The sequence below is a fragment of the Pongo pygmaeus genome, chromosome 13, assembly GCF_028885625.2.
Source record: "Pongo pygmaeus isolate AG05252 chromosome 13, NHGRI_mPonPyg2-v2.0_pri, whole genome shotgun sequence".
Lineage (NCBI taxonomy): Eukaryota > Metazoa > Chordata > Mammalia > Primates > Hominidae > Pongo > Pongo pygmaeus.
In genome coordinates, this window is record NC_072386.2 from 85,503,372 (window position 1) to 85,530,778 (window position 27,407).

Here is a 27,407-nt window from a genome sequence, read left to right on the forward strand (position 1 = left end):
AGTGCTGGGATTACAGGCGTGAGCTACCACTTGTGGCAAAAGCATTAATTCTAAGGAAACAAAAAGAAGGAAATTTTTATGAAAATGTGAATACAAGAAAAGTTAGGAATATTCTGATACTTTAAAGTATTCCAGTTTCTTTAGAAATATTCAGCCATATATTGAACATGCCATTGTTGTCGTGGCAGCGTGAATAGACGGAATCACTTAGGAATTTACAGTTTCTTTTTCATGAGTGATGATTTTCTTGAGAAGCATAGATCAGGAATGTTTTCGCTTTGGCCCCTTGTAATTGGTCTGGCAGGATCTGAGGTTGGGGAGGTGGACACAAGGATCTCACACATCTCTTGTGAAATACTTGGAAATTTTCAGTTTGAGTGTTTATGATGCTTCCAACATATATAATAGCATAAAATATTAATGTACACATGGTTGTAAGAGATCCAGTTGACCAGAGGATTGCATGTTTCATCATTTAAATAATATGCTTTGTGTTAGATTGCATATAGTATATGCTTTTAACAAGAGTTAGGGGAATAATAACACAGGAACATTTGACCCTTACAATCTGGAAACATGAGAATTGTTTATGCCAATAAATTATTTCAGATAGTATTTGCTAATGATGGTATGTGTCTGTTTTAGGTTCTGTGGTGCCACTTTAGAAACTCCACAAGCAAACCATGGCTCAAAATCTGTAGTAATCTTTTTGAACTGTAACTATTAGAATTTCCCAAAAATCTAATAAATATGCTTTTCTCTGTATAAAATGAGCTATATGAATATTTGCTGCTACTTGAATTTTCTTTCCAAGATTTGTTTATAGACATACTCCCTAAAGATGTTTGATAATCAGAAATAACTGATTCTGCTGGACAAATATGCACCAATTGATTGATTTTCTTTATTTTGAAGAAAATTTTTTTTCTCTCAATTATTTGGTGACTTCCTTTGCTGGCAAATCCAATTTTACGCCCCACAAATAATGTGAACAGTAGAGACTTCTATTTGTAAGTTTCGGCAATTCTTTAAAATATGTTAAGTTTTTGCTTCAACATGTAAAGGTTTTTCTTTTCTGAATTGTGTTTTCAGCAGCAATTCAAACCAATTGTATTTTTCCATTATACAAATTACGAATTTAGAGTAAATATATTTCATTTCTGTCATGATATCCTAGTAGGCAGGCTCTTGGGCAGACACCTGATATGTGTACATATTATTAAGTTGTCTACTTTTGTTTCTTAGAAATGTTTATCATTTAAAAAGTAACAGATGGAAGAAGACTGTTTATTGAAGACTGTAGCCTGGCTAGTGTGTGGGCAGTAAAGGGTGACTGCACCTGGGTTCTGTGGCCCTGAACGTTTTCTGTTTCTTTTTGGATTATGAGGAGGGAGAACTCTTGGTTTTGTTTTGAGGAACTTCATTGATTATGTCTTAATTTTGCCTTATTGGCAAAAAGCACCATGTGAAAATTTATGCAGCGTAGAGATTTTCACTGTGTTTTATTTGGTTCAGAGCCGAGTCTGGAAGATGACTTAGTTTATAAGTTCTGTCTCGTGTCCTGTAGCCAAGCTTTCCATCTCCTTTAATGAGGGCACTGTGTGATTAGAAGCTGTTTCCTCCCATACCTGTGGACTGAAGGGGCAACCTGAGGGTCTGCTAAGGTGGGTGTGTTTTCTGGGAAGAGTGAAAGGGGATTTGTCAGACTTTGGGGGAACTTTATAAAAATGAAAGATATTTTATGTCAGTGGGATCACCTTTTTAATCCACGGGGCAAAAGAAAACTGGTTTCTATTGTGCCCCTGCCCGAAGGCCGCCTGCATGTGACTTTCAAAGGACCTGCTTGTGTTGAATTTCAGCCAGCAAGTCTCCAGCATACAGAATTTGAGATTCCCCCCACCCCCACCGTTTCTTCTGTTTTTGTTCCATGTAAACAGTTCCCTGCGTAGTAACATAGACAAATATAGCAGAGAATGCTTTTCTGGAAGAAGAATGCTCCCTAAGCATTTTTTAACCATTTTTGGGAAGAATTGATCTTTCTGTGTGTTTCAGACAGACTGGAGAGGGAGAGGCCGTGGCTGTAAATTGAAGTGACATCATATGTATTGCCCCCATTGATCCGCTTTTAGTTTCCAGTCAGGATAAAAGGAAATGGCATCAGGGAGGAAGCATGCTTCATTTAGGCACAGATCCCAGAGTGATAATGGGGTAATAATAGAACTCACGCCACTGTCAATCCGTGGCTGCATTAGTCCCAGGCTTATTCTCTGTCTGGGGAGCCACACAGTGACTTTCTTCGTGTGAGGCTGCGGTGCACCAGCTGGGCCACGCCGGGAGGTGCCCTCCTTTGCTTTCGAAGGGGTGCAGGCAATGGGGCTTGGATGTTGCCATTTGCTGGTCTCTTGCACAGGCCCTGCCTCTGCAAGGTCAGTCATGAGACATGTCCACGGCATTTTTTGATGTAGGAGGTGAGCTGGCCTGTTTTGCATCATCCTAATGGAAGAAATGGTGGCGGGACCTCAGTTGCGTGGGTGGTCTTCTGGGAGCACAGAGTGAGTGATGCCCCCATGACAGCAGTAAGAGGCTTCTGGAAGAGTCAGAGGTTTTTTTTTGGTTGAGCTGCCTCTAGTTTAGGAGGGTGGGTTTGGAAAATTCATATTTTCTTTCCAAGAGCATGCATAAAAACTCTCCCAAACCATTCAAAGTCGTACAGCTTGCATCGACTCTGAAGTTGGGAAAAACATGCAGTGGACTTTTTCTTTGTACAGTTCTTAGTATTTAGCAACTATGAAATCTTCCATGTTTAGAGTAGAACACAGACTTCTAAAATCCTTAACAAGCAGCATTTGTACTTGACTGACCTCGTTTAGCATTTTATTTCTTGTACTCATTTCAGTAAGTTTTATAGTTCTGTGAAGTTCTCTTGCAAGTACCCACATCACTTTGGCACCTTGTAGTCCTATTTTGTGTAAATTTCCGAGGCAGATGCATTTTAAAAATAATGAGCTGGTCTCCGTATGGAAAAAATAACCCCATCATGTATTTCTTGTTTATGCAAAGCAAAGGACTTTTGCATTCCTGTCACTGTTGAACTGTGGGTGTGAGCACTGTTGGGCCCCCAGAAATAAAGGCAAGTTCTTTTTATACTGTCTGAAGGAGCTGCTTTCTTAGGTGGTGATGCTTGGAGGTAAGGTCCTTTATTTTTCACGATCACTCTGTGGTACGACCAAAGCCTTATCTCTCTCCCGCCGGTGCTGCTGTATGAAACACAGCTGGCCTTTCAGTCTTAAATTCAGCTGATCTTAAAATAAATAAATAAACGCAGTTGGCCTAGAAGTCATGTGAAGTTTGCTTTGATTTCCACGTGGGTGGAAGTGGAGTGGTCCACATAGCATGTCCAACTCCCCCTGTGCCCGCCCCGGGCTCCTCGTACCACCCGGTGCTGCCTTGAGCAGATCTGCTGATATGTGGTCTCTTTCACTTGCTTTACAAACATTTTGGTTTATTGCATGACCACTGCTCTTTCATTTGTAGGGTGGCTTTACGGGGAGCAAGTGTTTATTTTACAAAGAGAAATATATTGAAGCTGTTTAACCACATTTTTGCTTCAATATCCTCTTTTTAAGGTCTATTATCTCATCCTTTAAAAATGTTGTAATGTGTACTTTGCGAATGAAAGATGCTTTATTAGTTTTATTGTCTGTGTCCCAAAATGACGTTTGTTCACTGATTTTTTCCCTGCTTTTTTCAGAAACTACGTTTCCCCCCATGAGTTAGAATAGTTACAACTAAAAGCCAGGTGGCCACAGGTTGTTTACCAAGTGAGAGTCATTTCAAGTCTGTTCAGAAGAATGGGACTCACAGAAACCTGGGAGCATGAAGCTGGCTCTGGCAGCACTGTGGTCGGGGACCTTGTTTTAGGGGGAGCAGATACCTGAGGGGAGTGTCCACCCTTTCTCCTTACCTCTCTCAAATTAGAGTCAGTCAGTGTGCTCCCTCCCTTCCTTCCATCTCACGGTCTTAAGTCAGGGAGTTTAGCTTTAAATATTTTCATTGTGTAAAATTTGGAGAGGACAAAAGCTTCCATTGATCCTTTTGGTTCTGTTTCTGTGTAGAGATGCTGAGCTTTCAGCTTAAAAGAAAACTCAGATATACAGGTATGAATGCAGGTATTTTTTAGGTTCACATATAGGTGATTGTTTGATTTTAAACTGGAGCTGTATCTGTTGGTTAAACCTAGTTGGGGTAAGTTGAGGACCAAGCTAGTTGTCTTACTCAGGATTTCTTTGCTCTGTGTGTCTCTTTAGTTTAGACCAAATCCCAAATGAGAGTTCTAACAGTAGGCTTCTTTGTAAGCACAAGCGTATAATATGGGGAGATGCTTTTCTTTCTGCTCTCCCCTTCCCTGTAATTCTGCAATTTGGCAGGGCTGGTTCCTTCTGTATTTAATTAGCAAATGAGGCCCCACTTCTGGCAAAGGGTGTTTAGGCGCTTGTGGTGCCGAGAATCACTTCTCTGTGAGGCTGAGCCCATTCCCCAAAGCCTGCCTGCCTTTGTCTGGAGGGGCCTTGATGCCGGGCTCCTGTTGTCCTCGGACTGTCTTGAGAAATGCTGCTCACCAGTTTTGAGTGTTTGTGGGGTAGAGCAGGTCCCCATCTACTGTGGTGGCCTGGCCTGAGTACCCCTCGTGGAGCTGCTGTTTGACAGCAGCACAACAAAGAGTAGTAGTGCGGTGAAGTGGGGAGAGCCCACAACCGGGGTGAAAAGGAAGACACTGGGAAGAGAGCTCAAGGGCTGGAGGGCATTCAGTCAGCGGCCCTGGGAGACGCGTTAGGGGTGCTTGAGGCCATGGGTTGAAGGCTCAGCCTCCTGCAGGAAAGCACCTCTCTTGGAACATCACAGGAGGCTGAAGGGTGAGATGAACTGGAAGGAGAAGGAGGGCAGAGGGAGAAAGAGAACCGGTCTCACTGGGCTGCCTGGGCAGAAGTGCTAGATACCCACATGCACCCGGCAGTGTTCATGGTATGAGTGGTGAGGAGGCCCACCAGAGGCTGGGGGCCTGGGTTTGGCCTCTTCTGTAAAACAGTAGATTTCTTTTTAATATCGTATGGTAGATGGGTGATTTTGTTACAAGTAGTTATGTAGTAATTTGATATCTTTAAAACATGCTGCAATTACTTGACTTCTCGTGAAAAGAAATGGAGCGTTAGTAATTCTTTGGGTCCTTGTCAGTGCTGATTGTACTGCAGTTTTGCTGAAGGCGCCTTGTTTCTCCTGAGAGAATAGCCACAGCATGTCTTTCAGATGAAGCAAAGTTATGAAGTACAGAATATACCCAAGAACCAAGTGATTGCATTGGTGTCTGTCTCCTTTCTTTCTGCCTCTGTCTGCAGGCAAGTGGGGGCTTTCTTAGAACTTAGAAGGGTGAGGTGAGAAAACAGATACCTAGTGGAATGGTGCGGTGGGTGTGGTGTTTGCAGTGCTTGCTGTCTGCCTGTTGCCCCCCGCATACCTTTTGGAAAAGTATATGTGTGTGTGTGAATGAGTGAGGGGGTAAGGGGGTAGGGGGTAGGGAGGGTCAGGCAGAGTGCACACTGCGGGCAGAAAGATGAGGAGCAGGGAGGGAAACCAGTACTTTTTAAAAATTGTTTTAGAACATCAGAAAGTGGCAATTAAAATCCAGGTGTTCTTATGAATGTACTGTTGACTTGATATCAGCTTCCAGACCTGTAATTGGGATTGACAGGAATGATCCGCACATACACAGGGATGGAGAGAAGCTCAGCAGAGAGAACCATGGAATTCATAGGATTAATTTTAAAATCTCGATTTTAGAATAAATATTTTCACTTCCTACAAGGCGTATCTCAAATTGATTCTTCCTCCAGTGCACTATAGGGCCGATCTCACAGGGCCACCAGGCCTGGCCCTGCTGCCCCATAGCGAGTAACACGGATGAAGTCTTACACATGCTTCTCTTCATTTCTTGTATTTCACATACATTGTGTTTTATTTTTGTACCATGTAAAGACTACCTCCTGTCTTTGCCCTTAACTTGTAACACCACTTTTGACCATTCCTGTATGAGAACTCAGGAATATGGGTAACTGTGTGTGTGTGTGTGTAGGTGCACATATAGTTGTGTACAGCCTTTTGAGCTTTTTAATGGATTATAAGTTTATGATTTTTGTAATGGAGGGAAGACACAGTTCTTTCAGTATGTGCTCTTTATTTCTCAGTGTGCAGCAGGTGTATTCGCAGAGCTTCTGTGGTAAAAAGACTGAATGCCGCATCTTACTTCTATGAAATTTCCAGGTGTTTGCCTATAATTTGATGGCTCCTTGAATCTTTGTCTAGGCTAAATTACATTTTCTGGTGTATGCGTGCTGTAAAGGAAGAGATCCAGTAAACCACGATAATGTTTTATTAAGATAAGCACAGTTTTGATCTGCTCTAAGTATAGAACTGAAATGATTAGTCATGGAAAACGGGGCCTAATCAGACCCCAGAATGTAGTGTCTTTGGGAATACAGACAATGTAGACCCTGAGGAATTACAAAACTCAGCTGAACAGTCTTTCCATGTTGCCGATATATGCTGAAAGCACCCAGGTTACCCTGGGTATGTGGTCTTCAGTCTGAACATTTGGGTTTAGTTTCTCATCAACTGAATGGCATTTTCATAGGCTGTTTGGTTTTGTCTTTAGCTTCTTCCAGACCAGCTGGTCTTGCTTCTGGAGCATCTCTTGGAGCAGAAGACTCTGAGCCCCCGAACTCTGCAAAGCCTCCAGAGGACATACCACCTCCAGGATCAGGATGCAGAGGTAACCAGGAACACTCTCGGAGTTTAACCAGCAGGTCCCCACTGTTGGTGAAGAATGGTGATCCCATTACAGTCCCAAACTATTGAAACCACCATTTTCTGTTAGCAGAATCCCATGTGTTTGCTGTATGAATGAAGAACTAAGTGCTTTAATCTGATTATGCTTATGCTTCTAACCAGAGTATTTTCAGGTCTTCAGTTTTCCCCTCTTCTTAAATCATAAAGATGGGCATAAATCTCCTAAAGGAATGAGTGGAATGTTTTTGAGTTGTAAACTTGGGTGGGTCATTGTGCCCACTGACGGTGGTGCCATTCTGTTGCACATGAAGGAAACTTGGCTCAGATGTGTCAGAGCTTCTTGGTTGCATTCAGTTAGGGCAGGGCAGCAGCCATGTGTGAAGGGAATGGAAACTAAATCTAGCAGCTGTAGTTGGAAAAGGCAGTTGGATGCTTGCGAGAAAGCAATGTGATGTAGTCCTTAATATCTTCTACCTTATTGTGAGGAATGCAATGTGAAACCTAAGACAAATTCCAGGGTTTAAAAAAAATACAAAATAGTAAATAATGTATTCAGACATCTTAAGTAAAAACAAGAGCTTAAACAGAAAACCTCTTTTAATATAAGACTCCCAAAATGCAGAAAGTAAGTTTGGTTTTGAACATTTTAAAACTGTGCGGTCTAGTACAGCAGCCATTAGCCATGTGTGGCTGTTAAACACTTAAATGCAGCTATTTTGAGTTGAGATGTGCTGTAAGTATAAAATGCACAATGAATAGCGAAGACATTGAATGAAGAAAGACAAAATAACTTAATGTGTCACGATTGATTATAGTGTTAGTGATATTTGGGATATATTAGGTTAAATATTATTGTAATGAATTTTATAATCATTAAAATGGAGTGATTGAGAAAAGCCCATTCCTTATTAACGACAAGGTAAGATGGCCATTGTTAGGCATTTTAAAGCCCCATAAACTCAAGAGTGATTGAAAAACTCCAGAGGAGACATGTAGCTTTTTACCCACCTGAGCATAGACCAAATTTACAAGTGTTGCTGTTTATTTCAGCTCTTATTTTTGTATGTAGGAGTTCTCAAATGCCAGACTGTTATTTTTAATTAGTGTTTAAAAGACTTTGCTATATATAGTCATTAGGCTGTGTTTTAATCAGGGTGGAGTACCACCGAACCTCCAGGACCCTGTGATGGGCATGGACAGAGGGGAGGATCAGAGCAGGCGCTGGGCACCTGTCACTTGATGTCTGGAAACCATGAGGTGGCCCCCTTCCGTTTAGCATACAACATGTCCTGTTATTGCAGCTCAACTTAGTTGTTATATATAACCTCTTAGAACCTTTGAGAAGTATAATAGGTTTTATTTACTTGCTTGTTTTATATTGCACAAACTATGTCATGATGCTGGACAAGGCAGTCTCTTCAGCTAGATCCCTGGTGATGAGACGCTAGGGTCTCATTACATCTTTGCTCAGTTTATATGACCAGTGTGGTCCGTGTTCATGCGATTCACAAGTATTCCACTATTCCACTAGGCACGAGGAATATAGCAGTGGAAGTGACAGGCAAGGTTAGTTACCCTTAGGAAGCTTACATTCTTCTGAAAAGACAGCTCCTAAGTAAATGATTGGCTGTGGGTGCTAAGGCCAGTGTTGAATTAGGTGGCTGGTGCAGAAACACCTGCCCAGGCTGATGTGGCAGATCTCTAGTACAGCACAGGGGTGCTTGGGACCTGGTGGGGGCAGATTTCTTTACCTGCTGTGCCCCTATATTTTCGAGATATGCAGAAAGGCTTCCCTTGCTCTACATGTGACTGAGATGCATATGTAAAGCTACCTTTCCAGAAGGGTAAGCTTGCTGCCTCCAGCTGCTCCTGCTCCTCATGGCAAAGTGCACTGAGGAGTTTTGTTGGCTGAGCAGCGTGTTTGAGATGTAGCGGCTGCAAGTGAGAAGTCTGTTCCATGGTTGCTTTAGCTCCTGGGCTGCCATCCCCGTCTGTCCCTCCCTCCTTCCATGTGGATGGGCCGGTACAGGCCCACCCACACAGAGAAGGAAGAAAGGAGGGACGAGATTACTATTAACCATTCTTTCTATGTGTGTTGCTTCTGTGTACGGGCCGTGTTCACAGAGCATCTGATGTGTTGGTCTGATTTTCTGAGTGTAGCACTGAGTCTGCTGCGGCTGCTTGCCAAGGGCTTGAATGTCAAGGGGTTGTGGGGCCAGGGTTCTGAATACTATCTCAGGTTATGCACAGCCTGCCTGCCCTCCATGTGCCTGCATCACGTGATGAGAAGACCCAGGTGTATGCTCTTCATGGAGGCAAAGCCCCCGTGTTCAGAATGTGAAAGGAAAAGTGCTCAAGGACAGACAGAGTTGAGAGCATGGGTGGAGTAGGCAAACCATCCCAGGCTACCTCCTGCCTTGCCACCCCTCTGCAGGGCGGGCACAGGCTGCGCTCCTTGATGCTCCTTGGCCTGGAGAGTGAAACTGACCTCAAAGTCAGCCATCTTGTATGTAGCAGGCCTCAGGACTATGGGCTGGTGCTGGGCCACTGCAGTCAGCACGGAAAATGAGCGAAAGGGAAATTCAGTCCACAGAAGCACCTTGTCTCTGCAGTTTTTGAGTATATTTCTCAAATAGCCATAAAAGTTTAAAAAATATATTTGACAGCTAACTCTGGGAACAAAAGATGTTATCTAAGATCCCTTTTTAAGTAACACATTTCCTGCCTGCCTTAGCAGGTCTCATTAAGCTGTAAAAACAGCTACCCATGGCAGTGAGGTGAGGATCCCTGGACCTTGGCTTTCTGACCCCTTTCCCCCAGGAAGTCCATGACTGACCTTCAGGCAGCAGCATCTCTGCAGACTCTAGAGTGCTTTCAGATCTCCGCAGACTCCACTGAGCGCTTTCAGATCTCCGCAGACTCCACTGAGCGCTTTCAGATCTCTGCAGACTCCACTGAGCGCTTTCAGACTGGGGCCACGCCTCAGGGGATGGGCTCCCCCTGCGATGTTTTGCTGGTGGCCACGAATCAGAAAGGCCCACGCTGCAGCGTGCCCTGCTTTGAGTTTGGTTGATATGCTGAACGAGAACATTAGTTTTCTGGGAGAAGTTGGTAGCACCCGTTCTTCCCTTCACTGTATGGGGGAAATAGTGTTGATTGAAAGGAAGAGGACTCCGAGATTGGATTGGAGCAAGAAAGTGTGGGTATCGTGTGTTGTGACTCTGTCTTCTCCGGGGTGCCGCTTCGCTGGAGGTCTCCCTTCAGGATCTGGCCCTCATGCCTGGCCCCAGGTGCTCGTGTGCACGTGAGCAGCTCTTCCTGCTGACTGACTGCAGCTAATTGACAAAAGGCAGTTTCAAAAAAAAAAAAATATCAGTAAGGTGTCAGCACAGAGGGGAGTAGCTAGAAAAAACTTGCTAACAACATTTAGAGGCTACCCTGAGCCAGCTATACTCTCCCAAAGTGCCAAAGAATGTAACCTTGGGAGGCTCCACTCTTTCATGTAGAACTGCAAACTAAACTAGTAGGAGCAAGTGAATGTGAGGAAACAGATTGTAAGGGCATACCTGTTTCAGCACTCATCCGGCTGCCTTCCTGGATAGAAAGGAAACTCCAGGTTGATTGGAAATGGAAAAAACGACCAGTGTCACAGGCCTGTCCCGTAGCACGGGCAGTAGCTGAAGAGGCCCTGCAGACCCTGTGTAATGGGTCTAGGTCTCCTCTATATCTTTTTTGTTTGTATGTTTGAGATGGAGTCTCGCTGTGTCCCCCAGGCTGGAGTGCAGTGGCACGATCTTGGCTCACTGCAACCTCCACCTCCCAGGTTCAAGCAGTTCTACCTCAGCCTCCCGAGTAGCTGGATTACAGGTGCCCACCACCACGCTCAGCCAATTTTTTGTATTTTAATAGACATGGGGTTTCACCATCTTGGCCAGGCTGGTCTCGAACTCCTGACCTCATAATCCACCTGCCTTGGCTTCCCAAAGTGCTGGGATTACAGGCGTGAGCCACCGCGCCTGGCCTCGTCTACCTCTTTTGATGCATCGTACACAAGCCAGTGGTGGGGGGGCGAGTCCACAAGCTGGTATTTATCTTAATACGCTGTTACTAATACATTGTTTACTTGGGAAGAAAGCACCATAGCATTTATTTGCAGTCCAAAGGTGGAAGTTGTGACTCCAGCAACAAAATCATGTGACAGCTTTAATGCTCATTTATGAATTTTATTTGGGCCAAAAGCATAGTTCTGTGACTCAAGCACTTAATGATTAATAGAACTCTAGAGGAACTTACCAAAGGGGCAAAGAATGAAGGTTTAATGGTTGTTACATCTCCAGATTCTAAAATTGATCCATAGTTGTGGTTCTGTTCATTCCTTTCAGTGCTAGAACTCTTTCCATTAGAGACGACTTTCGTCTTCTGCTTTGGAGGACCTGGAGATGTGAAGTGTTCAGGAGGGTATTTTCCCTGCTGTTGGAGCTTCTTTTTCTTCCCTGGTTGCTTTTTCATAGTATTCTGGCTACAAATAAGACATTTCTATTTTATTTTGTTACAGAGTGGCTTAGAGGAAAGGTTAGATATAATCTCTTTGGGCTCCGTTGCCATTTCAGGATGCTTGATGCTTTAGATTTATTAATATGTAATGTGCTGAACTTAGAAGTCCTTCCTCTTGTCTGCCTCGATCCAGAGTCTAAGCGTAATAAAGGCAGAAACTCTGGCTGTGCTGACGTCAGGTCCTGTCATCATGGTGGTGTGTGAGGGCAGCACCCAGCTCTGCCTCTCCCACCATAGTGCTGGCACCAAGGCCTCTGCCCCGTAGGACACCGAGGCTTATGAGTAGGAGCAGTGCCAAGGCGCCGGCACCATCTTGGTGATGTCTAGGGGGCCCACGCAGGCCCCCTTTTCCTCTCCTCCCCTTCTCCTGCTGGCTGCCCTTGGTGCAGGTGAATCCAGGGCCTCATTACTAAGCCAGCTGGCTCACCACGTCATCATCCAGCATTGTCAGGAGGCACCATTGGGGAACAGAGCCCTACAAGGCAGGTTTTCAGATTGAACATGAAAAAGGACACCATTGGGGAGTGTCAGAGTAGTGTGTGCAATTAGTGAAGTGCTTTTATAGGGTAAAATACAAGGAACCAGGTCCCCCCGGGATCCCGAAAGGGCAAGTTGACACTTGCCACCTCCACCTGGCAACCCACAGAAACTCAGCATTAGGCCGTTTCTCACAGTATGATTGCAGGTACAGGGGTCTGGCTTACTGGCCTGTTGATGCCATCAACCTTAGGTTACAGATCAAGAGGCCAGATACCGATGAATCTGAACTTTAGAACATGGCCTGTGAGTAGTGTGACTTCAGGTTTTTAGAAAGCTGAGACCATGCTTGTGAGGGTCACGGCTGTCCGTTTGACAGAACATTATTCCTTTTCTAGAGTTTAAAAGGTGGGTGGGTATAGATTGAAAAAAGGGATTGGGGTAATTGTCTTTAGTTACTTTAGACATATCTTTTTAAACCATCTGCTTTTTGTGATAGGAGAAATAATAGAGTTCTTATATAACTCTGGTTTTATTTGTGTATTTTTTCTTTGTCTTATTTGGTTTATGAAACATTTAATCGATGTTTCAGAACATTCCTTCAAAGTCAGGATGGTCTGTCTCTCAGTACATCTTTCTTAGGGTTTTCTTTCTGTTATTCAATTCAGTGCCTCTGGAACTTTCTTGTGGAAAGCCTGCAACAGCATCTCCCCTGTTATACTGTGATAAAGGGATTTTTTTAAAAATAAGCTGATCTAAAATCACAAAGAACTTTCTTTTTTAGATTAATAATTTCCTGTGTTGTTCCTGAAGATTGTGTTTTGTTTACTGTGAATTTATAGCAATGAAAGTAAAGAAGTGAGCCATGGACAGCATAATCTGGCTAATTTTTCTTAAATAGTCAGCTTAGCATTTATCTGTTTAAAGAGAGAGGGCATTTAATAGGTGGATTTTAGTTTAGCTACAGGTTCAGCCAGACTTTATCAGAAAAGCCATTGGTTGCAGAGTGTCCCTGCCGTCTGCTGTTTGCACAGGGTTCAGCAGCGGGCCCACTGTTACCCACCTTTGAAGATGTGAGGGCCTCTGCGTTTGCTCCATAGGGCGCTCTCCAGTCTGTATAGATTTTCTCAGAAAGATGGAGATGGAGATTTACACATTCTCTGGGGTCTAAATAGCAGTGTCCTGATGCTCTTCTTCCGGTATAGCCAGGAAACCAGCAGCATCTCATATTCATTTTGTGTCCAAAGGCTTCTTGAGTGGAATTAATGCATTGGGCTTTAATTGGTGCTTCTGGGTTCTTTACAGCTCAGTCAGTAGTTTACATACTTTTGTATTGGATTTTTTTTCTGAAATCCACACCAAAAACCAGACAACTTTCTTTGAACATTGCCGTCTCTTTTTACAATTGTAAACTTAGCCATATTCCCATTTAAAGTATACCTTAAATGCCCTGAAATACAGGGCTCACTCTGCCACAGCTCTCAACATAGCTTTCCAGGTGGCTTTTCTGCCTTCTGGTGCCTTTCATGTACACCATCTTTGCTCTGTAGAACTGTGGCACACCAGGATGTGAGAGGTGGATCTGTCTGGCCTTCAGGCTGTGAGAACCTCACAGCACAGATAGGATGTGAGCTCTACCCCTTGTGTTCAGGCCGCTCGCACGGAGTCAGCTTGCGGAAGCACGTTCCCAGGCCTGCTCTGCGTGTAAATGGTGGAATTTTGTGTGGATGGCAGGGTATGAAATTTAGAACATAAACACAGTAGAGATCGGCTAAACTTCATGGGGTGGCACTAAAAATGATTTTTAGGCTGTTCAGTCTCTGCATATTGCTTTGCTGCAACCTTGAACCACATGGAACTGTGTTCTGTAGACCACCTGGTTTTGCCCATCCATGGGTGGAAGCAGATGCCCAGGCTGGGCACAGGAAGTTCCCAGGCACTGAGGGAACCAGCCAGCCACTGGCAGCCCAAAGCTGACCCTCCCCCATGGCCTCAGCTCTCAGGGCACCAGGTGGTTTTTCTCGAGAGTAGACTGTATAGAATAGTACCCTTTGCCAAAACAGCCTTTCTCAACTTGGCTCTTAGGGTGAGGGGTAACTGTTTTTAATAACTTTTTTGAGCTATAATTCACATACCATGAAGTGCACCCATTTTAAAGTATACAATTCATAGTTTTTAATATATTCACAGAGTTGTACAACCATCACCACAATTACTTGTAGAACATTTTATCATCCCCAAAAGAAACCCAGTACCCTTTGGCTGTCATCCCTAGCTCCCCAGTCCTAGGCAAGCACTTATTTTTCTGTCTCTATAGATATGCCTATTCTGGGCCTTCACAAAAATGGAATTATATATATAATATTTGGTCTTCTGTGACTGACTTCTTTTGACTTAGCATAATGTTTTTGGGGATCATCCTTCTTTGTAGCATATATCATTACTTCATTCCTTTTTATTGCCAAATATTTTGAGTCATATGATGGATGGCATTTGTTGATCCACACATCAGCTGATGGACAGTTAGGGTGTTTCCACTTTTAACTATTGTGAATAATGCTGCTAGGAACATGTGTGTGTAAGGTTTTGTGTGGACATATGCTTTCATTTCTCTTAGATATATTCCTAGGAGTAGAGTTGCTGGATTATAACCCTTGTTTAACCTTTTGAGGAACTGCCAGTGTGTTTTCTGCTGTGGCTAAACCATCTTATATTTTCTCTAGCAGTGAGTATGGGTTCAGCCTCCACCAGCAGTTGTTATTGTCCGTCTTTTTTATTTTAGCCATCCTGTTGGATGTGACCTGGTACCCCACTGTTGTCGTCATTCCTTTTCTTCACGTATTGACTAATGGTGTTGAGCATCTGTTCATGTGCATACTGACCATTTGCATATCTTCTTTGGAGAAAGGGCTAGTTAAACCTTTTGCTCATTTTTAAATTGGTTTGTCTTTGTATTACTGAGTTATAATAGTTCTTTATATAGTCTAGATACGAGTTCCTTCTCAAATACAGTTTGCAAAAACATAATCTTATATGACGATATGCCTTGAGGTATAAAAATTTTCACTTTAATGAAGTCCAGTGTATCTCCTTTGTTTTGTTGAAAATCATTGCCAGGGTCATGAAGATTTATGCCTGAGTCTTTCCTAAAAGTTGTATAGTTTTAGTTCTTTAGTCTCTGGGGTTTATTTTTAAAAGGCTGTTTCTCTAGCTCTTGAACAGAAGGGTATCAGAAGAAATAGCCACTGAGAAGAGAAGGGGAGGGAAGGCTGAGTTTCTTTCATGGAGTAAAACGTGATATGGCTAGAAATTGGCGGGGCTCATGATGCCCCCTTTGAGTGGTGGGTTTCTTTTCCTTTTTTAGGCCTCAGTGTGCATGGCCCTTCTTAGGGAGCTTTCTGTGACTGCGCTCCGGCCGCAGCCCTGTTCACTCCCTGTTGCCTCATGCACCCTTTCGTGGCTTTTGTCACCAACACGAGTCTACACTTGCTGGTTTACTGGATTTTTCTTAAACTTCCTACTGAACTGTAAGCTCCTAGAAGGCAAGTGCTTATCTGTTTTAGTCACCATTTTATCCTCAATGCCCAATTGACTTACTTGCTGGAGAATGATGTTACCTGGATTTCATGTCTGACACAGCAAGGTGATGGGAGAGAGTCAGCCATCCCTCAGACTTGGGGAGGCCCTCCAGGCTGAATTCACCTCCAGGGAAAGTGAGGGAAGGGGACAAGTGTCTGCAGGGCTTATCAGAGGAGGTAACCATGGTCACTGTTTCTGCCAGCAGTAAAAGTCCCGTTCAGCAAAGGCTGTGAGTTACATGTTAACAAATTGAAGAAAGAAGGTAGGGCATATTATTTTCTAATTTCAGAATTACATATTGAGATGGATAGCCATTCAATGAGAGTCTTAGTATGGAAGGAAGGGATGAGCAGTCTCAGTATGGAAGGAAGGCAAACTGTGCCGTATTTCAAAGTGAACCCCACATGGGCTCCCAAGTTGTACTTTTTGGAGCCTTTAATAGCACCAATGTTATTAAATAAAAGAGCCTATTTGGAGGAAAATAAGAAGCATTCCAAGTTTTCAAAAGTAGTTAAGATTTGTCTAAGACCACACAAGTGAAGCAAGGTTGCCTCTTTTATCATACTTGACGTTTGTATTTGACATCAGTATTTGATGTTTGTCATCACACTTGACCCTCACCATGATCTCCATGTGCATGTCAAGTGTGATGGTAGCAGTTGAGATGACCCCCATTTTGCACAATGCTGCTGCTTTAGCCCTAACCAGTTAAGGTGTAGACAAGAGCTGTAGGAATTGACTCCAGCAAGGGTGGTAAGAGCCTCCAATGCTTCATTTGTCCTCTTAACCCTGTGCCTAGGAATTTACTAACCTGGCTTTGTGGCAGCAAATAAAGTAACTTTTAATTTCCTTTAGTTTAAAAAATCACATTCAGATTGCAGCCCTTCAGAAATAAGGAGCAGAAAAGGTGAGAGAGAAAAGAAAAGAATGAAAACACAAATGTGGACAGCCCTGATGTGATCACCACACAGTGAAAGGTTCTTTTCCTCTTTCCATGGGACTGAGCAGGTAGACAGCCTCCACCCGTCCAGAAGCCCCCAGGGGCAGTCCCCCACTGGAATGCCGTCTGCCCTGTGGGTACTCTGCAGAGGCCCCCCTTACCAGCCAGTCAGCCCACTGTAAAGTCAAGTTAAATCTAATTTAAGGACACAAATTGACAAAGCAGGTTTGTTTATTGCAGGGTAGACTGATTAACTTAGAAAAGCCATGAGCCCTGGTCTTTCTGTTTACAGAAATAAAATGGAACTCTAAATGAGGTTTAATGGGCTTCCCAGATCATGTTCCCTGGACAGATTTTTTTTTCCTTCTTCAACAGTAAATTTGAAAATAAAAAGGACTAAAAAGAAAGGGGAGTGCTTCCTGTTATAAATAGGACTGGTGGCATTCTTCAAAGCATTTTATAGCCTCTAACTGTGCATTATAATTTCAGAGTAGCTGAAAAGCATTCCAAGTTTTCAAGTGGTACATTTACTCAGAAGCATTTATCAAGCATGTACTATGTGCTGGGCATTGCGACAGGCCCAAAGATGGCCCAGAGGCCCATGCACGCCCCAAACTTGCATGATACTGTAAATAAATACATCAGACTAGCGGAGAAGGACACAGCAGTGCAGAGAGCAGTGGGAGCTGGAAAGGCTGCAAGCCCAACTCTGAGAGTGGCCGGTGGGGGCACACTGGGAGCTGATCTCTGGGCTGCAGATGTGAGCTAGGAGATGTGGATGCGTCAGATCACTCAAGTGAACCTGGGTCTGCCGGATGAGCTGTGGCCACAGCAATGCCATCTAGTGTCACAGCAGATTTCCTTGTACCCCCTGTCTGCTGGCCCCAGCATAGCTTGCTTGTTAAAAGGCTAAAGGCTACTAGGACACACTTGAGACTTTGTAGTGTCATCAGAAGATGGAAAGACAGTGAGCTGTAGTTTATTAACAGAAGGGCACCATGCCAGTAAATGCAACAGTGGCAGACAGAGAGAAGGAAAAACCCAAAGTAATATACAGGTCAAGTCTTCCTTATCCAAGATGCTTGAAACCAGAAATGTTTCAGATTTCAGATTTTTTTCAGTTATTAGGATATTTGTAGTATACTTAACTGGTTGTTTCCCAAATCTGAAAACCCAAACTCTGAAACGCTTCAAAATCCCAAACTTTTTGAGTGCTGACATGACTCTCCCCCTGCCCCCCCCCGCCCACAGAATGCTCACTGGAGCATTTCAGATTTTGGATTTTTGAATTTGGGATGCTGAATATATATCTATCAATTGTTGCTGTTGGAAAGATCAAAAGTGAATTTGACATGAATGGCTAGAATTTCATGTACATTGGGTTCCGTATTTGTGTATAGTCATCTGCTTATAATTTTTAAATGTTTAAAAATAAAGCAAGGAAAGCAGCTACCAAAAGGAGCCATACGTGCTTTTCTAAGCATGGTGAGGAGCATGCACCAAACTGAATCCTGGCTCCAGGATTGCCGTGGAAGAGACAATGAGGCCGTTCCTGTCTTTGGTCTTGATGGTTTTTGGTGGTGGCACCGCAGCTCTCGGAACCAAGTTGGGTATACTGGCTGAGTTCTTAGAGCTCATCTGCTCTGTCTTGTGCCTGTAGCCATGTCTGCTCAGGCCCTCGTGGATGATGTTTATTTTTCAGGCAGAGTAATTTTTCTGTAAGACACTGGTTTTCAGACTCTGTCTCCAGTATTGGGGTACTCTAAAGACACAGTGCCCCTTTTTAATGAGTCTGATTCAAGATGAATGCCAGACCGTGTTTCCTTGTACAGATGAATTTGACCTGCAGAGGGAGGAATAAGGCCCAGGGTGTCAGGACCAGCATTAAGGAGCACCTCTGATTTTCTGGTGGGGCCGTGCTAAAGCTGGCCGAAACCCACTCATGGGGCCGCTGTTCACCTTTTGCCTCATCTCTGTGTTCAGTGACATCATGTTGGTGGATGTTGGGGGGTGAACACCAGTACACCACTGTGTATGCTGTGCTCTGGGAGCCATAGCTTGGGCACCCATTCTAGAGCAAGGATCAGCCAACCCCAGCCTGAGCCTGTGCAGCCCACTGCCTGTTCTTGTAAATAACGTTTTATCCAAAGGCAGCCGTGCTATGCCCACGTATTTACATGTTGTCTAAGGCTGCTTTGACCAAAAGGCCAAAAGTGCTCAACATCTGGCTCTTGAAGGAAAAAATTTGCCAGCCTCTCTTCTGGAGTTTACTAGGAATCTGGTTCTGGACACATGAAGATATCTTGGGTTAAAAAGAGATTAGGGGCCAGGCTCATGTTTGTAATCCCAGCACTTTGGGAGGCTGAGGTGGGATCACTTGAGCCCAGGAGTTTTTGTATTTTTTATAGAGACAGGGTCCCACTCTTATCCAGGCATAGTGGTACGCACCTGTAGTCCCAGCTACTGGGGAGGCTGAGGTGGGAGGATCACTTGATCCCAGGATTTGGAAGCTGCAGTGTGCCATGATCATGCCATTGCACTCCAGACTGAGCAACAGAGTGAGACTCTGTCTTAAAAAATATTATTTTAAAAAAGAGATTAGAGTGGTTCAAGTTGTGAGGAAGCTTCAGCAGCTTTCCTATTTCCAAGAAAAAAGCAATCCAGTAAGGGGGAGGCCCCTTTACCATATCCTAGTTAAAATTATGGTTATATCATAGACATGCCCGTTGTCACGGGACCTGTGTCCCAAATCCAAGATGTGGTTTCTAAATGGCCCTCCTAGGCATGTGCCATTTTTCTAGCATTGCAGGAAGTCAGAAGAGCAGGCTTCCCCCTCCACTGTGTTTCTGAGCCTTCCGGAGTTCAGCTCCATGGAACCTCTTAGGTAGTGTGTGATAAGTTTCCTGTAAAGGCAGAAGTGGAGTCGGGCTGGGGCTGAGGCTGGAGCAAGGCTAAGGGAGCCATCTTTACAAATGGTTTGCAAGATTCCCAGGTGCCTGTCCCTGGGTCTCCCTCCCAGGAGACGGCCTGAAAAGCTGTAGCTCTTCCCAGGCCCTTACTACTCCTGGGACTCCCCTGCTCCCTCTGCTCTCCTGCTGCAAGTCTCTGACCTGGCCCAGGCTCTTCCTCAGCCATGTGGTTCCTACCTCCTACCTCATGCCAGCCCAGCCTGTCTGTGGCCCTCCCTGCATGTTGACGCTCTTCTAACCCCCATCTCGGGGAGCTGGAGCTGGAGTGGGGCCTGGTTAGAGCAGCTTGCCTGAGCCGACAAGGGTCCAGCCTGGAGCATCGGGCTCTGGAAGCCGAGCTTGTATGTAGGTTTTCACACTGTCCGGGAGTCAAGACAGTGGGTCATGAAATCCATCTAGTAGGTCACCAGCCAGCATTTTAAAAAAGGAAAGAAGAGGCCGGCGCGGTGGCTCCTGCCTGTAATCCCAGCAAGCGGGGCGCGGTGGCTCACATCTGTAATCCCAGCAGGCCGGGCACAGTGGCTCACACCTGTAATCCCAGCAGGCCGGGCGCAGTGGCTCACATCTGTAATGCCACCACTTTAGGAGGCTGAGGTGGGTGGACCATTTGAGGTCAGGAGTTCAAGACCAGCCTGGCGAACATGGTGACACCCCATCTCTACTAAAAATACAAAAAAATTAGCCAGGCGTGGTGGCACATGTCTGTGTTGCCAGCTACTCGGGAGGCTGAGGCAGGAGAATCGCTTGAACCCGGGAGGCAGAGGTTGCAGTGAGCCGAGATCGCGCCACTGTACTCCAACTTGGCAACAGAGTGAGACTCGGTCTCAAAAAACAAAAAACAATAAAAATACCAGACTGCATTGCGTGTAGTAAAGGAAAACGTTGGGAAATAACACTTTGATTTCAGTGCGTGTCTATATGTTCTACATATACACATTTGTGGATACGCATGCACACATAAATATGCATACGTGTTTGTACTGACCATCACTCTGCCCCGCACCATTTCCCAGTGCCTGTCATGCAGTTGGCTGCCATGAATGTGCTTGGAATCAGTGAGCCCCATCCTCATAGCCAGTGCCTGTGTGTGTGCTTCCTTCCACGTGCTTTTTGGATACCCAGATTGCGTGTCTGCTCAGGCCTCCTAGGTGGCTCAGGCCTGTACCACAGACATACCCCGCCCTCCCTGTGGCAGTCTGTCAGTGGGGTAGGGTCCACAATCCTGGAACCATTACTTGGGTTCCTTGAGGATTTTAATTCTCTACTGCCAGATATGTGCCTGATGTGAATTGGCGTCCACATACCTGCCCTGCATTCTTCCCACCCTAGATTCCAAGACCTTCCCACCTGCACCCAACCTCAAAGAACCAGTCGTGTGGAGCACTCTTAGGAGAATGCTGAAATCTTTGCTGTCATTACCCTGTGTTCATGGAGGCTTTGGAAACCCGGGAAGTGCTGAATCTCTTTCCAACAGTGTAAATCGCACCTCTGTGTTACCCCCACCTGTACGCTAAGTGAGGGCAGCATTCTCATTGTTTCTGCTGAGCATGTCCCATAAGCAGAACACTTTGAACAGCAGATGTCCAAAGTAATTTTTATTGGACTAAAGCATTCAGGGGTGCACACCTGTGTGTTGTGCAAAAGTCAACTTCACTGTGATGACATGGAAAGGATCCAGAGACCCAGATGCCCCTTCTTCTTGCGAGAGCTGTGCTGATTTATTTCATATGTGAGCTCTCGCCCACTTCCGGCAGGTCAGGAGGCCAGCCAGGCCCAGGCCGCACCTGCTCTTCCCCCTCCCAGGCCACCTGCTTGTCTGCTGCCCAGCGTCAGCACCGGCAGCGGCAGAGGGAAGAGATGAGCACGTCCTTGATAGGTGAGGTGTTGGGTGCTTGAGAGGCTGGCACCCAGGGCAGAGGTGCGGGTGCTGCAAGTGTCCAGGACCCTGTGCTCACTGCCACGGGCAGCTCTGTTCTCACTTCTCCGTGCCCTCTTCCTGTTTCCCTTCTGCCATCTTGTTCTTTCTCTACTTGCCCACTTTCCTTCCCTCCCACACCTACTTCATCATTTTCCCCCCTCGTCCCTTTGGTCAGGGTCTGGGGTCTGGGTCTGTGTAGGGCTGAAATACGTGCTGACTCTAGGCTCTCAGGTGATTCCTGGCGTGGATTTGGAGTGACTTGATGAATTTTAATCACAGTTTTAAAGGTCATTAAATTTTTCAACTATATTGGCAATAGAAATATAATAAAATGTGAATATTTGAAGTGTACCATTTGATTACTTTTGGCATATGTACCCATGAAACATTAAACATAAATGAAGAGAACTGAGAAGCCAGATAACTGTATGCAATTAAGAAATACAAGCAAAACCACCATGAATAAAGTCAGACAGATTGACAAACCTGGAAAAAGCTGCAGTTTCATCAAAGATGAGCTAATTTCCCTAGTACTCAAAAACACTCACCAGATTAACTAGAAAAAGCCAGTGATCCAATAGGAAAAACATGGTAAAGAATATGATTAGACAGTTACTAGAAAGGATTTTATGCACATGAAAAAAATGCTTGGGCATGGTGGCTCACACCTATAATCCCAACACTTTGGGAAGCTTAAGGTGGGAGGATGGCTTGAGCCCAGGAGTTTGAGCCTAGCATGGGCAACAATAAGAGACCCCATTTCTGCAAAAAGTAATTTAAAAAAATTAGCTGGATGTGGTGGTACATTCCTGTAGTCCTAGCTACTTGGGAGGCTGAGGCCAGAGGATCGCTTGAGCCTGGGAGGTGGAGTCTGTGGTGAGCTACTGCAACCTGGATGACCGAACGACACCCTTCCTCAAACAAACAAAAAAAGAAAAAGCAGCCATACTCAACTGGTAATAGAATGCCTAAGCCGCTCTGATGGGGATGGGGGCTCTCCCGCTCCTTCTGCAGGCTGGCAGCCCCTCCCAGGCCTCTAGCTCTCTCTGTTCCAGAGATAGCCTCCCACCTCTTCAGGCCGGTGGGTAGCTACTGCTTCCATGGTCTCTGGTACTTCACCGTACCTGGCTGGTGTCCATAATACTGTCCCCACCTTTCTAATTAGTCCCTTCCTCAAGTTCTCTCTTAATTAAAAACTAAAGGACCTCATGGACACCATTTGTCACTTATCAAAAGTTTGGTAATTCAGTGGTGGTGATGGTACAGGAAGGTGGGGTCTCACATCGATTTTGGCAGGAGTGTACATTGCTACACCCTCATGGAAGGCAATTTAGCAGCCTCTCAAAGTGAAGATGTACACACTGATCTGGACACCCCGCATCTAGGAAGTTGCAGACAGATACCCTCAGGGCACCGGATGACCCACACCTTGTGTTTCATTGCATCAGAGGTGGTTTTCAGTCTTTACTGTTAGGATGTAAACTGTGTCTATCTGTCAGGGTCTCGCTAATCTTAGAATTATTTGTAGTATCATAGACTACCCTGCAACCATTAATACAAGGAATGGGGAATCTCTTCCTGCACTCATGGGAATCATAAGTCAAGATATCCTATTAAATATCAATGTAATTATATAAAGTAAATATATATTTTTATGAGGGTACAGAGGAATGCAATCCATGAAGTTATCTTTGTTAGGAGGAAAAGGAAAAATACATTGTGTGTGTGTAAAACACACTGGCCCAGTGGCCACCTCCACAGTAGGGACTGAAGGCAGTCTCTGGGGACAGGGATGAGGGGAAGACCTTACCATATTTTGTATATTAATCTAGGAAAAAGGATTCTAAAAAGCTGAGAAATAGAAATTGACTTGTTTTGGGGTGTGATTCATTTGCTGATCAGTCTCCATTTGATTGGGTCTAAAATGAAACAGTTACATTTTTCTCCCATCCCTATCCCCAGCTGGACTTTGTCCAGTCTCCTGGGGAGCCAAGCCCTTATCATAATTTCAGATTTAAAGTTCAGATCTCCAGCGCAGGTCTAGGCTTGTGGGGGTAGCTTGTGGCTGGGGAAGGGTCTGATCAGGTTCTTCTCCTGCCGCCTTCCAGGCCTGGGGAGGAGAGGGGGAGGGGACACTATCTCTTAGTAGGTCCCTCTGACCCTCACAGCTGCTCCCCTGCAGACGGTCCTCTGTGTCCTTTGTGGCAGGCGGCCACAGCTGGCTGTCCCCAGGAGCCTGGGTTATGTGTTCCTCCTGCCAGCATCTGCTTTCCTAGGCACGGGACAGCACAGTGCTGTGGCTCTGGGGGAGCCTGGGCCAGCCTCCAGCACTGCCCCGGCTCCCAGACAGGGTGGGAGCAGAGAGGCAGCCAGGAAGTGTGGCTTTCACCTCTGAAAAGCAAACGCCTTCCTAATTGTGCAGAGAAGACAACTGCCTGGGTCCACAGGGAGGCCGGTCTCCCCGCCAGGATGCTGTGGGGTGGCTGGCAACCGGAAGAGACAGTGAGGAGTGCCCACTGGTGCCAGGCACCGTCCTGGGAGCGTGCGCTGTCCCTGTTTATTTTTATTCTGACTGAGGAAATTACAGAAAGACACATTGACCACCCTCGTTAATAAATTAAGAAATAAGAGCAGACTCTAGACTGGACAGCTGTCCTCTGGTGGCATGCTGTGGAACTCTGTGGCCCCACCTCTCTGGCCCGTAGGGCTTCCCTGCTTTCTCAGCTGTGGAGGAACTTGATGCAGGAGGGCAGAACATCTTTCACGACCTTGAAGCCCCTTGGTAGTCTGGAGACAGATACTCTGTCAGGGCTCCTTTGGAAATACTGCTGGGCTTAAGTGAGACTGATGTCATCCCCACTCCCTGTGGTGACGAATGGCGTGCGAATTGTGGGTCCTTGAGAGTTTGGGGGATAAAAATAAGGATTTTCTTTGTTTCTCAAAGGAACGAAGAAAAGTGAAGACTGCGCGTGAGCAGGAACTATCTGGCCTGCCCAGCCTCGCGCAGCATTTCTGTGATGTCTTCTCAGCATCCTGTCGCCGAAATATTGACATACACTTAGCTCTTTATAATGAAAAGACTTGTTGTTTTTATCTTCTCTTGATGGGGTGGGAAAGGGAGTGGGGGTGGGAGACTGGGCTTGGTCCGTCCTTCCTGGATGCTGTTAGCCTCCAGGGGTCAGAAGCCTGGGTCTCTTATTAATCTTGACAGTAAACTATTTCTAACAGTAAGAAAAGTGGAAATACTGACTTCAGATCCGCAGTGAAAGAGCCTCTTCCACCCGCCATCTGGACCTGCACCAGCTGTGGGCTGCCGCTGCCTCCGGCCCCCACCGAGGACCCTGTTCTACTAGGAAATAAGCCCCAGTTTATGCTTCGTTGTTTCTGTGTGTGTAAATAAGATGAAGGAAAGCACAGAAAGAAAAGGAGAGGCAAAACCGTCCATTCTCACAATCAGATCTAAATTGTATAATGTCCTCTAAGTTTTAGAGTGACAACAGTCATTGCCAAAAGTGTGGTGTGGTCAGATCAGACAAGCGTTGGTTGTTAAAACACTTAAAGAACACTTAGAAGCCGACAGGTCCCACGCACAGGACCCTCCCTAAAAGCTGGCACAAGTAGGGTTTCTTTTGTGCAGTTAAGAAAATAGGCTCTTTCCCTAAGTCTCAGAGCAGCAGCTCCTGTCCCCAGCTGTCGCTCCCATCCATATGTGGCCATCTCGCCAGACCACACCAGCTTGCCTACAAGACCCTTCAGCCTTGGGGAGCTGGTGCCCATCTTCACAAAGCTCGCAGCAGATGACACCTCTGCTGGTGTGTGGACCTGGCAGTTTGGTGGCACATTTAGGTGGCTGTGAGTTGGAAGAGAGATGAGGGATGGAGGCGTCCAGCGGGCAGTTTGGGTTCTCCACAGCTGGGCGCAGTTTCTTCTAGCGGCTTCCTCTGGCATGGGATGGTGAGCTAACTTCTTTGAGCTCTGGTCACTTTTCTTTCTGTTGGGGAGGTGGAGGGACTCTTTCTTGTATTGTGGAGGGACTCTTTCTTGTCGTTAATTTCTGTTGGCTGTACAGGAAAGCACATTTTGTTGAAGGTGGAAAGATTTTGCCGTCCCAGCCTCCTTCCCTTTTGCTCTGAGGGCAGAGGCTATCAGCCCCTCCCAGAGGCATGCCGCTTCTGCACTTCAAAGGGCCTGGCTGCCTGCGAGCCCAGGGCCGCCCAGTGGAATTCCTGAGGTTCTCAGAGGGCACTGTGGCCTGGGGGAAGGATTCTTCCCAAAAGATTGGTTTCTGTCCTTCAATCTTAACTGTTTTCATGTAAACCTATTTACAGTAGATTAAAGGAGAGATCCAGCTAGGTCAGTGGATAATGATGTCATTTACAGGGGCCCTCGCCAAAATGTTGACATTGCTTACATTTTATTATTGCCGCAAATATATTACTATAGAGTATCTCCCTCTTTCACAGTCAGTAAAAACAAGGCGTGATAGAAGGAGGCTCTTCTAAAAAGCACATAATCACTTCCATATATGGCTGATGTTGATTCAGTAATGGAGTATAAAATGGTCAACTTGGTATAACTGAGAGCGCTTTGATACAGTAGAAAAAGGCAGGGGACTGGATTCTGAAAAACAAATGGTAGGTGAATCTTCTTGTAGAGCATGTGCCTGCAGCACCAAGCGATGCCGCCTGCTCCGGGATGTGGGGAATACCTTGCGCAGGTGGTTCTGCCTGTGTCCAGAGGGCGGCCAGGGCTGGCATCGGACTCTTCCACTGTGTCTGGAGATTCGAAGAGGGTGGGAGTGGGGGTTCCTTCCGAATTCCTGCAGGTGAACTTTTAATAAAGTGTATCTTTTAAAAGAACAGCATCCACCTTTAGCTTGTCTGTTTTCAATGTTGTGCAAACCTACACACATGTGGCTACACAGCAGGAACTATCCACTTCAGGGGTGTCCTGGGCTTACTCCTTCTCCAGACTCTCAGAAGGGTGCTCTGCCTCTTTCTCGGGGAATTAGAGAGTAGTGTCTCCGCCTCTTAACTGTGTTTGTTACAAATCAGCACTGAGCCAAATCTGCTGCAGGAACTTAAGGAGTGGTGGTTTGAAAGGGAACCCTCACTCACAGCACCCTGAGGAAGGAACACCAGCAGCCTGGTCGGAATGTGCATTGAATTTCCTAGTTATGCTTTGCGTTTATTATCTGTCATCTTGCAAGATCATGTTTAAAACAGTGAAACACCCAACAGAAACACCTGCTTTTCTCTCTAAAGTTGACCGACAGCCCTAATTAGCACTGTGGTTTCTTTCTTTAAAAAGTAAACTGACTGCACAGTGGCTCACGCCTGTAATCCCAGCACTTTTGAGAGGCTGGGGCGGGCGGATCACGAGGTGAGGAGATCGAGACCAGCCTGGCCAACATAGTGAAACCCCGTCTCTACAAAAATTAGCGGCGTGTGATGGCAGGCGTCTGTAATCCCAGCTACTTGGGAGGCTGAGGCAGGAGAATTGCTTGAACCCGGGAGGCAGAGGTTGCAGTGAGCCAGATCACGCCACTGCACTCCAGCCTGGGTGACAGAGCGAGTCTCTGTTTCAAAGAAAATAAAAAGTAAAAAAAAATACTAAAAGAAAATGTAAAACTAAGTGGGTCAACAATGCCAGCCCATTTGAGAGCACAGCTTTCCGGAATACAGAGGCTGCCCGTCACTGGGCCCGGTGGGCTGGGATGCCTGCCTGCTTGTCGCTCACTGGGCTCTCTCTTGTTCCTCCAGGTTCGCCATCGGTGGTGTGAACTCATTGTTAAACACAAGTTCACGAAAGCCTACAAAAGTGTGGAGAGGTTCCTTCAGGAGGATCAGGTAGGTGTCATCTTTCAGCAGATGGGGATTCTGTAAAGGCTGTCCCTGCACTTCACACAGGAATCCACATTCTCAGTATCTCTTTCATAACAAATAGTTAAATCTGTTAGAGATTCTTAAGGACTGGTGGGATCTTGCCTAACACTGATTCTTCTGAGCTGCTTTTTTCCTCTCTCAGTGTCTTTGAAGGATTGAGTTGAGCACCTTTAATGCCGCCTTGTGGCCCACATGTCATTCGATGCTGCGTGCTCACACTTCACGGCATCTCCAGCACCTGCTAG

The 27,407-nt window shown here is 45.6% G+C and overlaps 1 protein-coding gene across 11 annotated transcripts in view; it reads left to right on the top strand.

Annotated features, from left to right (window-relative positions):
* Positions 1-27,407, top strand: part of AOPEP (aminopeptidase O (putative)) — a 430,010-nt gene that overhangs the window by 334,760 nt on the left and 67,843 nt on the right. For 10 of the 11 annotated variants that reach the window (XM_054502563.2, XM_063649702.1, XM_063649703.1 and 7 more), the window contains 2 exons: positions 6,707-6,823; positions 27,040-27,126. In XM_054502563.2, the coding sequence (XP_054358538.1) occupies positions 6,707-6,823; positions 27,040-27,126 (204 nt within the window). Of the gene's footprint in view, positions 1-6,706; positions 6,824-27,039; positions 27,127-27,407 lie in introns of those variants that run through there. The other variant, XM_054502566.2, reaches the window with a different exon arrangement.